This window comes from Electrona antarctica (assembly GCF_951216825.1).
Source record: "Electrona antarctica genome assembly, chromosome: 23".
NCBI classification, from domain to species: Eukaryota; Metazoa; Chordata; class Actinopteri; order Myctophiformes; family Myctophidae; genus Electrona; species Electrona antarctica.
This window is the reverse complement of record NC_136804.1, coordinates 25253674-25271072: the sequence shown is the minus strand read 5'-3', so window position 1 is coordinate 25271072 and position 17399 is coordinate 25253674. Positions and strand designations below refer to the sequence as shown.

At 42.7% G+C, this 17399-nt stretch overlaps 1 protein-coding gene across 1 annotated transcript in view; it reads right to left on the bottom strand.

The window, feature by feature from the left end:
- Window positions 1-17399, bottom strand: part of LOC306916080 (ankyrin repeat and BTB/POZ domain-containing protein 3-A-like) — a 214217-nt gene that overhangs the window by 76209 nt on the left and 120609 nt on the right. The window contains exon 2 of the mRNA XM_079493809.1: window positions 2709-2909. Coding sequence (XP_079349935.1) covers window positions 2709-2909 — 201 coding nt within the window. The remainder of the gene's footprint in view (window positions 1-2708; window positions 2910-17399) is intronic.

The window sequence follows — 17399 nt, the reverse complement described above, 5'->3', positions numbered from 1 at the left end:
TTTGTTTTTATTCAGTTATCCCCAGTGGAAAAAGGTATAGTTGACAAACATTTTTCGGCATAGTTTTAGATAGTCGACGACAATCAACCCTGCCGCACGCACGCACGCACGCACGCACGCACGCACGCACGCACGCACGCACGCACGCACGCACGCACGCACATACATAGTGACAGTGAATGTATGTCTTGGAGGCACACAATGTGATCTAATGTGTGCACATGGAGGGGACAGGTAGCTCAGAGATAACGGCGGACCCGTTCCTTTCAAGGCGAGTTCAAAAGCCTTGGAGGCAGCTGACCTTGGATTTAAGCACCCGCCATGAAGGGCTTATAAACAGGTGTTAGAACAGCTGTAATAGAATGGAATGGGTCAGGCGTGTGCGTGTGTGTGCATGTGTGTGTGAGAGAGAGAGAGGGAGAGAGAGAGAAGAATGGGTCTAATGAAGCAGAATAGCAGTGGGTTGGATTTGGCTATAGCAGTGGTGGAAAAATAACTAATAATTTTAAATACTGCAATGTAGCAAGTAGAAGTCCGTATTAAAAATTTACTCAAGTAAAAGTACAAAAGTATCGGCATCAAAATGTACTTAAAGTACTAAAAGTAAAAGTACTCATATTGCAGAATGTCCCAATTCACAAGTTCAAAATGTGTACAAAATCTTTTGAAAATAGCGTGTAGATCTGCAATTGTCAAATGGCCGAAATGTATATGGTTGAAGTGGTTAATGTATGTTTTCTAATCAAAATTAAAATCTCCGAAGTAACTAGTAAATAAATATTTACTACTAAAACTAAAACTCTGAGATGTAGTGGAGTAGAGGCAAACGTATTGGAAATTGGAAATACCCAAGTAAAGTACAAATACCTCAAAATTGTACTTAAGTACAGTACTCTCCACCACTGGCTATAGACCTCCATGATAGCCCAGATGGGGGAGTGGAGTGGAGCGGGTGGGTGGACAGGTTCTACAGACAGTGGGTCAGCTGTAGTGTGCGCGCCACCTTCCTTGCACACTGACTTTTAACTCTGTAATGGTGCTTTAACCCATTCTGGGGGGGGACGACCCCCTTTGGTGTTTTAAGCGTTACATTATGCTTTAGCTATTGAAAAATAGCAGATCTACAAGCTCATAGCGCGCCACCGAGTGGCGCGCTACGAGCTTGTAGGTCTGCTATTTTTGAAAAGTTGTGAAAATGTGGTGCAAATCTTTGAATATATATTTCAGAGCGAACATTTTTAACTAAAATATTTGCTTCTGGGGGGTCCCTGGAACAACATATTTTGAGATGGGGGTCCATGGCCCAATAGAGATAATTCTGGGGGCCCTTGACATGAAAAAGGTTGAGCACAACCGACATAGAAACATGGGTTTCTCAGAAAACTATTAGGATTTAGAAGTCTTTTTTAAATCGCCATCAGTCCAAAATGGGTTAACATAGATCTCATATCATCACGCTAGAAAACGTTGTTGTAAAAGCCTGTGTGTTCATTTAATTTATGTGTGGGTGTGTTTTTCCATCCCCCAACCCAATTTGGCAGTTGTGACATTTGAAAAAGTGCTCTTCGGAGCACAGGTGTCCGCCAGGTCAGGTAGGTTATTGTGGGCCAGCAATGTTCGGAATTCAGTCATTATAGAGGTGAGTGGTTGAGGGGTTAATGTTGACGAAGAAAGAAATAGAGTCCGCAACACTGGTAAGGGAAAACTACGGAGCCCCTAAGTGGCCATGGTGAGAAAAATAATTGATCTCGACTGGTCGAGATAATAATTCGACTGGTCAAGAATCAAGATATTATCTTTCAGCTCCACTGGAATTAATAAACCCGTGGACTCTATTTCTTTCTCCTGTACTGCCTTTAGTGCAGCACCTGGGATGTGCATGCTCTATTACCTTTTGTTAATGTTGATGAAGTCATTGCACAGACATACAAACTTTAGATGCCAATCTTAGCCAATCAGGATGGAATATGAACAATTGGGCAGATCCTACTATAGAGATAATGTGCACCGATTGCATGATGTTTGGACAAAATCTGTAGGCATAATGTCAAGAAATAAATCGGCCTGCTGGTGGCGCTAGCAATGTAAAATAAAAAAGGGTGGCATGGGAATGTGCGTGCAAAGTTTCATAGCAATCGGACGCTGCGTTCATGATTTGAGGCATTTCGTTCAAAACAAATGTGATAAAATGTGAACCCTGATTATCAGTTGTGGAAAGTAACTAAGGACATTTACTCAGGTACTGTACTTAAGTACAATTTTGAGGTACCTTTACTTTACTGGAGTATTTCTGATTGCCAATACTTTTACTTCTACTCCACTACATCTCAGAGGCTTTTACTAACTCCACTGCATTTATTTGAAAACTGACAAAACATACAGTAACCACTTCAGCCTTATACATTTCGGCGTTTGAAAATAGCTGACCTACAAGATCTGCTATTTTCAAATTATTTTTACTTTTGGTACTTTAAGTACATTTTGATACCAACACTTTTGAGTGAGTATTTCTATTTTTTGTGGCTTGTTCTGCCTTTATGGATAGATTTAAAGTAATCTGACAGGAAATGGGGAGAGAGATGGGGGGAAGACATGCGGCATAGGCCGTCGGGATCGGGAGCCGAACCCGTGTGTAAAATGTAAAACATTTGAGTACTTTTTCCACCACTTTCTGATTATATGAACACGCGTGATTGGGTGACTCTTACTCAGCTCGGCGATGCTGCCGACCCTCGTGGCCAATAAGGACTGCTCCAGCGTGCGTAGCTCCGCCTGCGTGTAGCCATGGGGACCCTCACTGCCCCTCCCGGCCCCGGGACACTGCGTGTAGCCATGGTGACCATCGCTGCCCCTCCCGGGACACTGGGGGTCCCGATGCAGGTTCAGACTGTCCGGCAAGCTCAGTGCACCTGGGAAGGCAAAAAGATCAAGGGTTTAGTTAGAATGTTGGCCCATTAAGACCGGAGGAAATGAGCGCATGGGTGAAATCAGCCCTCGACGTCTTCTGTCAGACATACTAGGGGTTAACATGCATCCGGCAAGCCCAACCCAGTATAGTCACTTTGAGTGGCACCACACAAAGCCACGGGTCAGATTATTTTTTTACCCCAAACCTAAACATGACAGCAAGCACGTCGCAACGCATGTGGGTGAACATGTACTGTATGTCAAACATTACTATTACTAATCCTACCCCAAACCCCAAACCTAAACATAACCTCAAGCACGTCGCAACACATGTCGGAACAAAGCAAACTTTATCCCAGTCTACTTCATTATAACATGCCCAAGTCATGTAAAAGAAAAGGAAAAGCCCTGCCCAGTAAGGCAAAACCTGTTAGGTTTCTGATTCTAAACATGTCTTCTAAATCCTCACTGTGAGACATAAATCAAAATGGGTTATTTGCATTTGCCTTAATAGATGAAAGTTGACTTTGATCTTCTGAGCTTTGAGCTCACAGCAGGCAGGCCGACTATGCTTGTTTTTTGTCACGTAGTCACACCTTTACGGGGGTGGTGGGGGGCTGGGGCCACTGGGGGGTGGGCGAGAAACACCTCCTTTACGGGGGTGGTGGGGGGCTGGGGCCACTGGGGGGTGGGCGAGAAACACCTCCTTTACGGGGGTGGTGGGGGGCTGGGGCCACTGGGGGGTGGGCGAGAAACACCTCCTTTAGGGTGGTGGGGGGCTGGGGCCACTGGGGGGTGGGCGAGAAACACCTCCTTTACGGGAGTGGTGGGGGGCTGGGGCCACTGGGGGGTGGGCGAGAAACACCTCCCTCATGCAATGAATGGTACGTGAATATGAATAAGCGACCGCCACAATAACGCTACAATAGACATTCATGAATTCTTTACTTTACTGTTGATCATTCATTACTACTGTTATGGTGCTGAAATGTTGGAACAAGATGCTGAAACAAGTCATGAGTGAATCATGTGTTCGTTGTGAACTGAAATCGTACCACTGTGTTTATTAGCAAACTGTACCCACTACCCAATAGTGCTGCCAATGAATATTCCATATTCGAAAGAATATTCGGATATAAAAATATATAGAACAACAAAATCGCTTCGCTAGTGCTCATTATTGTAAGGCATTGCCGTCTACTCGCTCTGTGTCTCGGAGGTGGGCTGTGGACAGCTCACAAGCCTGCCTACCAGTGATATGATCGCCTGTGGTTATTTCAAACAAGATTTTGTAATGCAAAAATGTTCCATTCGCGACGATGATTTCATTGGTGGGCGGGTTTCTGAGGTGTCCAAAGCCCACCTCTGAGACACGGAGCAAGTGGATGGAAATTGTACTATATTTGAAGATGAGGAATATGAAGATGGGGTTGAAAATGGATGAAGTGAGGATTGAATATTTTGCACTTTTAAAAGGCTGTATTTTCTTGTTTTTGCTACAAAGTTGATTGTTTTTTGTCATTTCCTGTTTTAGATTGTTAAATTGAACGTTGTTGTTGTTGTTGAGATTTCAGAATGAATACGTTTAATAAAAAAATTCTGAAATTGTTAAAAAAAAAAAAAAAAAAAAAATGCATCACGTTGTGAGCTTGTAGATTAGTTATATTTGCCATGTGACACTGGCATACAATGAAGAATAAATCAGCTGCCTCGCACCGCTGTGCACAGACTTCACACTGACTGACCACAGTGACACGGTCGGTGCACCACCACCCAACCACAGTTGCCTCCGGACAAGAAGCATAGAGTTATAAGCCTTGGAGTTGCTAGGCTTTTGACTTTAACTTGCTCGGTATTAGAAAGCACACACGTTTAATCACACATTCACAATGTTACTTTGATTAACAAATGATAAGATGTCAAGCTGAAACGGTGATTCATCTGGTCGTGAAGGCACTCAAGGCAGACAGTTTACAGTGAGACTCGATGAAGCTCCCTCTGTGACACTTTTATCTTGTAGCCTACCTTAATTTGATTTAAACCAAAAACAAATGCATTAATTGCTTTGATTTGGGGGGCACCCATGACAGTTATAAGAAGTATTCACCTCTGGCTCACTAGACTATGTTGGATCCCTTGTAGATTCCGTCTCACTGCTGGTGCTGGTATAGTGTTGGAAACAGCTTACCAGAGAAGTCGTATAAGATAAGAGTCCTATGAGTCAAAACTCACATCATCGTATTGAATTTGTCCCTCACTTGCGTGGTCCTCAAGAACCAGCGATCTCTGCCGGTGGCTTGTCCATCCATCGGCCGTGCCTTTGAGGAACCTCACAATTAGTGAGGCATCAAAGCTCTAAGGCTTCTGCTATCAATAGTGGACAGCACATGACCTGTGTCTCTAGTACCAAGTATGAGACACAGACCCGATCCAAGTCCCAGACCCTTCTCTTTGCTGTTTTCTGGAATAAAGCACTGGCAGATATTGTGCAAACAAAAAAAACTTAAAACTTGGATTGAGCATTGTTACTGATGGGACACTGAGTATTCTGCCTCCATGGAAGCCCAGTATGGCACTTCTTTCAAACTAAGTTTTATTTATTTATTTTCTTCAGCCCATGGCAATGCCTCAACTGTTTTTGTACAAAACCTATCCAAAACACAAACTTGAGTACGGATAATAAAAAAAAATCTCACAGAATTTGATGTTTGTTATCGTCTCCTGCCAGCTTTCTGCATAATATTACTAGCACTTACTAATGCTGCCTGTAACTCCAAAATGAAACCCCAAAAAACCCCACACCAATTAGGCTGCAGTTGCAGTATATCCTATAGCCATTCCCTACAAAGCTGCAGATTCGAAGAATGACCTTGAAAACAAGCTGCACAGACTAGAGACACAGTTTTCCATGACATTGCATGCCGTTGTGCTCACAGGTATGCATTCCTTTACCAGCTGTTGGGTGCAGCATCAGCAGCAGACAATGGTGTCCGGATGGGAATAATGATCCATTTAGGTCTTGTTACTGTGGCCATGGATGGGAATGGCTTGTAAACAGATGGGATATCGAGGTTTGGCTACAGGTGAATGGAAAGCAACACCCAGCTGAGTGTTAATCCTAATGACATGACACAGGGGGGGGGATACGCCGTTTCTCGACAAACATGAATTAGGCTACAGCATGGTAGTCAATTTGTCTGCACGTGCACAGAAATTGAAGCACAGAAGCCACACACACACACACACACACACACACACACACACACACACACACACACACACACACACACACACAGTGGTCCAGTCCCCTAGTTCTCAGATCAGTAACCCATGCCAAGGGAACGTTTTTCCTTGCATGAAATGAAGGGGGGGAAGGGGAATTGGGAATTCTCTCACTCCAAATTCCACACGCCCTAGCTGTCCTCGGTCCACAGTATCCAGCAGCCCTAGCTGTCCTCGGCCCACAGTATCCAGCAGCTGCAGGAATTAATTTCTCCAGCCAGGCTAATAGCTCCCTCATCACTCCCACACTCAGTCATACTGAAATCATTACTCCTCAGTCACACTGAAACACGGCTTTATTCAGAGGCCCCAATAAAAGCCCCTGATGCCCGACACAGGGTGTGTCCCCCGATAGAAACCTTTAAGTGTAAGGGATGTGTCTGTTATGTTCAATCGAAGGTGGATGACTCTAGCTTGACTCTGACCGTGCTCTGCTGTGTGTGCGCCGTGCGTGTGTGTGTGTGTGTGTGCGTGTGTGCGCGTGCGTGTGAAAAGAGAGATGTGATAAATGGCCTGACTTAACAAATAATTGCACTTCTAAAACTGAGGAGAGAGAGTGAGAGACTAAATTGGTTCCAACCCGGCTCTAAACCAACAGGTATAATTCAGGGAGCTATAACATCTGATTAAATCCAATGCACGTCTGTCCTCAGCGAAAAAGGTCAGTGATCAACTCTAACAACATCTGCGTTAGGCAGGGCAGGGTGGTGGATAGACCACAAACACGCAGGACGTCTCCCGATATAGCTCCGTGCCTCCGTCTCACGCTGAGCCTTCGAGGGGAGATCAAAGTCAACAAACAAAAGGAGTGCTGTTTGTTTGTTCTGCTAAATCAAAAGTTTTGGAAGGAAGAACGCGCGTGGAATATCTAATGAAGATTAGTAAAGATGAAGAATACACCCCTCAAGACTGGCTATAGGGGACCTTTGGGAAGTTGTTAGTTAGTCTTTCCCGTCAAGGAAGAGGATGAACATCCGCACACCAGTTTGTAGAGCTCCGAGACTTACTTTATTTAAGGCAACAATTAAATGCAACGTTTCGACCGACTAGGTCTTCATCAGGCAAATATTACAATGACGGAAAAAAAGAGCAAATATATACAAAAATAATTGATTAATGATCATGCATAACACCTGGGAGTGGGAAGAAGCACAGCAACCTAAACCAATCCCAGGGCTAGAACCTGTCAGTCCACCCATCAGAGGAGTTAGCCGTTCCCGGCCATGCACAGTGGGATCCATAGGGACATGTCAAATCACCATAATCACATTACGGGTTCATGATCTCCTCGGAGAGGGGTATGCTGTACTACTCGTCGCCGTCGTCGGCATTTCAATATTTCATGATGTTTCTAACTTTCTAGTCTAGTCTAGTGTATCAAGGCTTGCTGTCTTATCTCCTTGACCCCATATCTCTGCAAGCCCAAACCTTTGACCCCCCCCAAAAAAATAACTTTTCGACTTCTGACTTTATTGTCCCCATGAGGAAATTCCTTTCCACAGCAACAGTTTTATGACGTGACCCTGGCGTAACACAGGATCCTTCGTTGCATTATTCATCCCTTCATCATATACACAGACAGAAAAACAAATCAGCCGTTCTCTATTCATCTACCCGGCCGCAGCCACGTACATTATCTCTCTCTTGCAGTTGGCAGCCCCAGATAACAAAAGAACAATCTGAGCTTATTTGATCCTGGGAGATGTTTGTGGATTAAACGGCAGAGGGAAAAGCAAACATTCCCCCCTCGGAGAGTGACAAACAAGACAGGCTCTACAGTGTATAATGCTGTGGCTTCCCCGCAGTGACCAGTGGTGTGAAGTAACCAAGTACATCTACTCAAGTACTGTACTTGAGTACAATTTTGAGATATTTGTACTTTACTCAAGTATTTACAATTTCCAATACTTGTACTTCTATTCCACTACATCTTGGAGGCAAATATTGTACTTTTACTCCACTACAATTATTTGAAAACTTTAGTTACTATAGTTACTTTGTAGATTTGAATTATTATTACAAAACATAGATTAACCACTTCAGCCCTATGTACAACATTTCGGCCATTTGAAAATAGCCGATCAACAAGCTCACAATGTGTCGCAACCCCCACTCCAACAGTGAGGGTCCATGACCTAATCCTGCATATCGAACTCTGGGTCCTTGAAATTAAAAAGGGTCATGAGTTCTATTCCCACATGGGGCCTCCCATGCAAATAACAATACTAATGCACTGCTGGACTGGTAGAAATGTAAGAGGCATCCACCGATTCAGATAATGTTATGATAAAGCGACACGAGGCCAAATGAGGGGGAGCTTGACTCTTATACAGCATGTATAAATAAAATAATAAATGAACAAATTACACGTCGTCTAGCCATTACAGGGCTGTTTTGTTTTTCCAACGTACAGCTCCTGGCTGTAACCTCTGCAGGTGGCCGCTATGTTTCAACAATAACGTCTAAACCCGCCCCCAATACGCAAACATGACCTGTGTGTTGACTGTGTTCTATTCCGGGACTCTCTCACCGTCTCATAGGGTAGGTGGGTGGGTGGACGGGCGGGTGGGCGGGTGCAAATGGAGACTAGGTCAGGGTGTCAGGGCCACTTGCAGCAAGAGAGCCGCGCATCTGAGTCATAGCGACATAAGTTTTCTCTGCTCGTACAGGTACTCATACATAATTCACACGGCCGTCTCATCTTTTCAAACTACACTGGGCCTTTTAAAAAAAGACCTTGTGGAGAAAAGGGAAGAACATGATGTATAAAATGTACTTCATCCACATTCAGATATATCAAAGCTGCATATCCGGGACTTATTTAATGAAAAGCACATTGTTATAACCCAATATTAAAATTCATAAAACGGATCGCTATGTTTTGTAATTCTGATTCTGGCTGAATCCCATTGTAAAAATACTCTCTAAGCACCAGTATCACTGCAACAATGTCTTGGTTACAATTTTCACCGTACTGTTCTGTGGATGTATTCGGGGTGGAATGTGGTTTACACACTATAAAATAAAGTGTCCCGACCATTAGCTGTGTCTAGTTTGTGTGTCGATATCTATAGACACTCCCAATTCCACACACTGACGAAGGCTGGCTAGTCGAAACGTTTGTCTCATTGATGGAAAGAAATAAAAAAAGATAAACTCACTCTTGCCACTGTGTGCGACCCATTCCCTTTTATATGTGGATAGCTGGAATAAGTGACCTTTTCTGCCAGAAATGATACTGCTATAATGTGATTATCCACCAGAAAATCATTTTTTGATTCGGTCTGTTTTAGAACAAATGCATCCAGTAACCCTCAGACAAACAAACCCATGGTAAATAACTGCGTATTCTCTACAGTCGGAGGTCAATTAACACAGTGTACACACAGTGACCTTTGAAATGACACAAAGTAACTTAATTAAGACTAAACATCCCATGTCTTGTTGCATTGCCTATCCTACAATTCAAAGCACTTAGCATCTGTTCCAAGGTTGTGGAGGTGATTTAGCAATTCCAGTGTGACATGCATTATGGGACGGGGCTGAAAGACAAGTAAACAAAGTCAAAGCAGCAGGGACCAACAATTATGCATGTGGTTCATAGAAAAAGCTCATTACATCATCGTTTTTAACAGGGACATAAATCTAAAGTAAAGTCACAGCAGTGGTGAAAGAAGTAAAAGTAGCAAATCGCAGTAGTCTGCATTTGTCATCATCATCTGTCTCATATTGGCCATGTATTTCAAAGGCAAGCAAGAGTGAGCTCAATCGGACAAGAAGAAGCTCAGAAAAGTATTCTTCCAACTTACTGTAAGTGGAAACCGCATTCCAAAATGTAAGAGCCAGTACTGTACTTCTACAGTATGTCAACAGTTTGTTGATAACTGCAACGATATCGTAGATTTTAGCCGTATCCTTTGCCAAATTGAATTTCAGCCCATAATGTTCCTTAAGGCAAGAGAAGAGAGGCGAGACAGAAGAGCACTAAATAGTCTGGCTCGTACGTTCACCTGATTTAGCAGGTATGTGTGCTTATTGTGTAGAGCCAATAACAGGAATCTATGGCCACTGGTTTTGAAGTACTTCTGCGCTGTTAAGACATATGCAACAACTCACTTATATGTTTAACACAGTCTAATTAGCCATCATCACTTCATCTGACTGAGGCTGCCTGCAGGGAAGCTGACCTTGCCATCTCTCTCTCTGTGTGTGTGTGTGTGTGTGTGTGTGTGTGTGTGTGTGTGTGTGTGTGTGTGTGTGTGTGTGTGTGTGTGTGTGTGTGTGTGTGTGTGTGTGTGTGTGTGTGTGTGTGTGTGTGTGTGTGTGTGTGTGTGTGTGTGTGTGTGTGTGTGTGTGTGTGTGTGTGTGTGTGAGTGAGTGAGTGAAAAGATGTCTGCCTCTGTTTGTGTGTGCTACCATGACTAATTAACAGATCATTAGATGGATGTTCCTGAACTGCTTGCGTGAACGGAGCTTTGTTGAGGAACAAACAAAACAAATGTATTTTCAGGGGAGATGAGATCTAGACTGTTTGAGAACAAGCCTGTGTATAGTCTTGATTTTGACAGCAAATTTTGGTTTAGGTTTAGTCATAGTCTTTTGAATATGTTTTCATTTAGTTAATAGTCACATTTTAGTAAACTTAAATGTTTTAGTGTTAGTCTAGTTTTTGTCAACTAAATATACGAGCTGCTATTTTCAGCATGCAACCAAGCATAAAATGACTTGTCTTTTAGTTCTACTGGATCTCTTCTCCCCTAGTCCCTCCCTAACATAGGATAGATACATTTAAGCATGTTTTTATTTGTTGACGAAATTGCCAATATTATATTTAGTCATAGTCAAAGGCTATGACTAAAAGACAAAGGTTTTTTATGCAGTTTTCCTCTGTAAAAAAAGGTAGTCGCCGACTTTGCCGAACGAAATCAACACTGAGCCTGTGGCATCATATGATCTGTGATCAATGGCACCCGTTTAAAACAGCCAATTCTTTCTGATCTGTGATCAATGGCACCGAGCCAATTCTTTCTAAGTGCCTTTTACCACAGAGAGGAAATAAAACTCCATTCCTCAGAGGACGGGTATTGAATAGCCTTCCCTCTCTATTATGAAGGATCCCCCAATTCATGCGATGTTAAGTTATAGACATCTAGGGAGAGCTTTAGAGAATACCAAATTACCAAATTTAATTTAGATTTAATTGAGATTTAATCCATGGATGTGTTACATCCATGGATTAAATCTCAATTAAAAATGTGGTAGCTGGTAAAAGATGAATATAAATTAGATGATAAGATTCAAATACTTCAGTGGTGTGCGTATGATCCAGGTCTCAGACCAAATACAGTACATTAGACTGTAGGGTCAAATCATGGATTCAGAAAGGACACTCTATCCACTTACAGAGAAGGGACAGTTTAAGAGTTTTGAAAAACTGAAGAGAGAATTTAATCTAGATAGATCAGACTTTTTTTAGATACTTACAGATTCGCAATCACTTTGAAAATAATATCAAAAACAAAACAGACTTTTAGTCTAGTAGCCAGCCCATAGAGCCCCATTGTGAACCCGGACATATTGAGTACACCAACGTTTTATGTTAGAAATGTAAACATTAGTTTTGCAAAAAAAACACTTGGGCTAAAAACGGCCAATGCCGTCATCACAAATGTGATGATGTCAGCACATTTTGGGCAAGTGGGCATGGCCGTTTTAAGCCCAATGGGTGTTTTTTTGCAAAACTAATGCTTGGAATGGATTCCACATCATGAAAACACCCTAGTTTGACACATCACATGCTAGATAAAGCATGATGAGATTTTGAATATTTTGCCTTCTATAGGTTGTTCATGGTATGGTCACATATTATGCCAATTATGAAAATTGCTCAACATATGCAAGTTAGCATCCGGCATGCTGGGGACCCATACTAAACATTTATAACATAAAACGTTGGTGTACTCAATATGTCCGGGTTCACATTATGGCTACTAGACTATTTGGTGATCCAATAGTGAGATTATTTATATACCGGAACAATTTAGCTAAAGGTGTTATTTCAGATTTTTATGACGGCTTCATGGAAAAAACAACAACATGATACAAATATATATTAAAACAGTTCTACTGCCGCTAATTGTTTGATCCAGTGTTGCGCCGCTGCATAATACAACATTCCCGATATTTGCTAGGGCTTCTGGGAAATTGAGTCCAATGCAAGTGGACGGTGGTTTTGTCTGACTACAACAGCCTCCCAGCCCCCTCCATTCTGCTTGGCAAGATGGCGGGTGGTGCGATCGTTCAAAAACAAACTGAGGAACGGATCTGGACCGGATTTTCACGGATCAAACGCCCAAATACTTCAGCGTATGATCTAAAGGTAATAAAACAATCCAGACAGCGTAGGATATTTGATTAAAAGGCGGGTTCCGCGGGGTATGGCGTCAAACTGTTAAAGAAAAGTGGGAAACAGAAGGTAACATCATTATATCAAACGATGAGTGGTCTGAGATATGTCAATTCCAATGGAAAAGTACTAATTCACATGTATGGAGGGAATTTGGGTGGAAGTGTCTTGTCCGTTTCTTCATTACGCCGAAACAGAAGGCACATTTCTCGAATGGGGAGGCAACATGCTGGAGACAGTGTGGGTCTCGGGAGGCTAACCATTGGCATATTTTCTGGGGGTGTCCAGTAATTAGAACCTTCAGGACAGAATTTCAGAGATCAATAAATACAATATTTGGTGCAAATTTGCCCTTAGACTTTACTACATTATTTTTGACATTTCAGATGGGAAGATCTGATGAATACCTATTCGGTATTCTGATATCTGCATGTACAAAAGTATTTACACGACACTGGTTGCTTCCTGAGGCAGTTTTGGTCTAACTGGGTGGAATATATTATACTTTTGCAACCAGATTTTGTAGCGGCAAGGATTGAATGATTCTGTCTCTTTTTTAGTTTTGTTGTTTTTATTTTAATTGCTGCTCACAGCTTCAAATACCCTTTTATGTCTTCCTATTAGTATTATATTGTATTGTACTTTAACATTTCTGTACACATCATCCATCTCTCCCATATGATTTATTTTATTTTTTGTTCCTGTCTAAAAATGAAGGGAAAAAAAGCCTGTGGACAAAGAAATGCTAAAGAAAATTGAATAGCCTTCCCTCTCGGTAACAAAGTTATTGTCTACAAAGAAAAAGATTATTTATGACCATTCAAAGATTCTCAAATTGATGATGGCCTCGTCACGGATTGTTTTGAATAAATTAGGGTTATATTCACAACCCGTGAACCCGAGGGTGCAGACTTTGTTCTATTATTGTCACAATTCACAAGGAGCATATGCCATCTGAGGCTGAGTCAACATGCTGTTTTCACCCTGTCTCTCTCTCTTTTTTTCTCTCTAAAAAAATTGAAAAATCCACAAACAAGCACTGACTGTACCATGAAATGAAATGCACCTACTGGTAATTATATGTATATGTATGTACTTATGTACATGCATGTATGTATGCAATGTGTCACGGCAAAGATGTGGAATAAAAATGTAATTCAAAAATATATATATTCACATCCCTCCCCGTCATAAATCATAAATATACTGATAGTCTGTTTTACACCACTGTTTATGCAAAGTCCAAAGAGATGCAATGCACACCTAATGAGGAGCCAGTCAACGAAAGCAAGCTCTAAGAAATAACGAGGGAAAAAAGCTGCCAATGTTTACAAGCATCACGATACAGCAAATACAGTTTAAAGAATTTAAACATCTACACTACTATTTTTACATTTTTGCCGGTGCGGCTGGCTGCCCTTTTTTTCTTTACATAAATGTTGTATCACTGACTGGGGATTTGAAGCATAGTTTTTGCCAGGCCGGATGACACCTGTGACATTTAGTGTTATTTAGAGCACGTTAGATGGGCCGTGCATGGCCGGGAAGGGAAGCTCCTGTGGGCCTCTTCTTGTAGCACTATTTCTCTGCAGGAACGTCCGATCGATTTCCACAAGGCAAGAAGTAGCGCTCTCCTGTCAGTGAGAAAACTCCCCCAGAATATTAACAGGTGCTAGTCACCATGGCAACAAGCGAGTGGTGCCTCGCGTCATAGCGATTGGCCGTGCAAGAGAAGCCTTTTTTTATTTTTTTCCAGTAAGGAATAGCCTGTACATGCACAGGAAACTCCACCGTACCTGTTACAGAACTGAGAGCTGCACACAATGCCCCATATGATAGCAGGCCGTTTCACACAACTCCTCAAAGGGGGACGATGATTCAACTCGCTAATTGCTCGATCTATGCCGGGGAGGCATTTATTCTCTCATCAATAATGAATGAGTGGAGTTTGACTCAATGCACATTAGCAATAAAACGGCAACACTAATTAAGAGGCCCACTTAGAGCCAATCGCCTCGATGCAAACGTCGGCCATGCCGTAGATCTAGGTGGTTGCGGCGCCGTGCGGCGGGGGCTAACTGCTCTGGACCCTGTTGGTTTTGAATGGTTAGCCCCTTTCAACCCGGCCTCCCTATTTTTATGTTAATGTTTTGTGTAGATTGATTGATTGATTGAAAAATGTATTAACAGTTTGCAGAATTACAGTACATTTCAAGCACAAACTCAATACAAAGGCTGTTAACTGTGAGTGGACGACCCAATTAAGCATTACACTTGTTTCCAATAGGGTCCACAATGTTCAATTCATCAAAAACATTTAGAGACGTACAAATAGACACTTCTATATAGACAAAGGACAGAACAGGAATTCATCATAAAGGAGGTAAAAAGGGAAAAGAAACATATACAGTGAGGGAAAAAAAGGGGTGGGCGGTGGGGGGGATTCACGTTCAGCTCCGTTCATTTGTTTGTTTTTCTTGGAGGAGCTGCGTTGGGTCCCCAAGTCAGCTCCGTGGCCGTACCTTGAGTAGGCTGTGTGGCCGTGACCATCTCTTGTGTTGTCCTTGTGTTGGGTCCCCAAGTCGGCTCAGTGGCCGTACCTTGAGTTGGCTGTGTGGCCGTGACCGTCTCTTGTGTTGTCCTTGCGTTGGGTCCCCAAGTCGGCTCAGTGGCCATACCTTGAGTTGGCTGTGTGGCCGCGACCGTCTCTTGTGTTGTCCTTGCGTCCGTGTTTGAGGGATTCCGATTTTACAGGGGCCAGTTTCGAATTGCAGCCGTCCGTAGGTGCCCTTTGAGAGCGGTTTTGAAGGAGTCAAGGGATTCGCATGTCTTAATGACTGTTGGTAGGGCGTTCCACATTTTGGTGGCATAGGAGCGAAAATAATTTAGTCCCTTGTTTGTGCCGAATCTGGGTTGTACATGGTTCGTTGCACTCCCTCTGGTGTTGTGGGTGTGGACTTCGTTAACATTAAGGAAGTATCTAGACAGGTACATGGGTATCTTGGTGGTGTATCGAATCTTGTGGACCAGACCCATTGCAAGATGCTGTACTCTGTCGTCGACCCTAAGCCATTCCAGCCTGTCGAAGTGGGCAGGGGTGAGGTGGGTTCGGGGGGCGAGGTCAAGTAGGAGCCTGACCAGTTTGTTTTGGGAAGTCTGGAGCCTGGTTTAAGATCAGATATTTCCACTGCAGGTGCACCCATAAAATAGATGGCCCATTTTGCCCATTTTGAGTGGTGCAACCACTCCAAGGAACAGCAATGTCCGTCCTAACCTATGTGACTATGTTTAGAGTACCAGTAGGGGCAAAAGTGGCGCTGTTGTGCCAGAAACAGAGAGAGAGAGATAGTGTTGCACTGTTGCCTGCTAATTACAGAGACAGAGAGAGAGAGAGAGAGAGAGGCAGGGGGAGAGGGGAGTTGCACCACTCAGTTCACACAGGTGTGATTTCTTCTTTCAACGCCAACTTACAAGCTTGTTGTGAGCATGTAGAACTGCTATTTTGTAGATCTGCTATTTTTCACCTAATAGGTCCTAATAAGTGGTTCAACTCCATTCTCACTGTGGACAAAGTGACACGTGACTATACAGCACATCAGTATGACCACCATTCATTCTGCAGATCAGTGGTTTTTGACCTTTGGTCCTTGAGGGGGTTCCAGCTGGTCCTAGGCTAAGTGATGTATAGAGTCAGTAACCAAATGGACCCTTACAGATCGTTAACTCTTGAGAGCATAGGTTTCATTCTACGGTCTCAAGAGTTCAATTATTGTTAAACATCTGTATTACTTAATTTTTCAAGAAGTCTCAGTCCGTGCCGTGGCTCAAATGCCGAATAAATAATGGGCCTTGATATGAAATGTATGAATGTATGAGAAGACAGACTATGCACCCACTGCACACAAAATGAAGTGGAAACCGAGCTACACTTCCTAACCATCTGTCCATTCTACCAAGACATCAGAGACACATACTTCCCACAGATTACAACCACACACGGAGATTTTGAAAACATGACCAATGACAAAAAACTCCCATATCTGCTGGGCGAAGTACAACAATGTGCAAACACAGCAGCAAGATTCGTGAGTTGCTGTGATAGGAGAAGGATATCAAACGGAACACAACCACCCTAAAGACTAATCATTGTGTATATTCCTGCACTATACCTGCATCCAGTGATCTTGGTACAATATAGAAATTGATCTATTGAAGATTCTGACGTTCAAATGTACATATTTTCTGTTTTGATTGTATTGCTGTATTGTTGTATTGTGCTTTCTGCTTTGGCAATGTAAACGTATGTTTTCTCATGCCAATAAAGCCCTTTGAATTGAATTGAATTGAAATTTGAATAGGGTTGAAAACCACTGCTGCAGATAGAGGACCAGAAAACAAAGAAGACACTCATACAAACCTGCAGTGGTGGACAAAGCACTCGACCCCAATCAAAATATACACTAGATACAAATGTGTAGTTCAGTTCAAGTACGTACTGCAGTGATTACTCATGAAGTAATCAAAAGTACATCAAATGTAATATCAATTATACCAGGGGTTCTCAACCCGTGGGTCGCGACCCTTCGGGGGGGGGTCGCCAAATTATTTTGGGGGTTCAGCTATAACTGAATAGCTGGAAATGGAAATTAAGAGTTTACATAGTACACATAGTGCATGCATCAACTTTCCTTAATGATTATATCTGGTTTCAGTATTCATTTATGATATATTTTCTCTATTATTAAGGTTATTTTTGCAGTCAGTTTGTATTGGTGGTGGGGAGGGGGGCGGGGCGGGGGTCGCG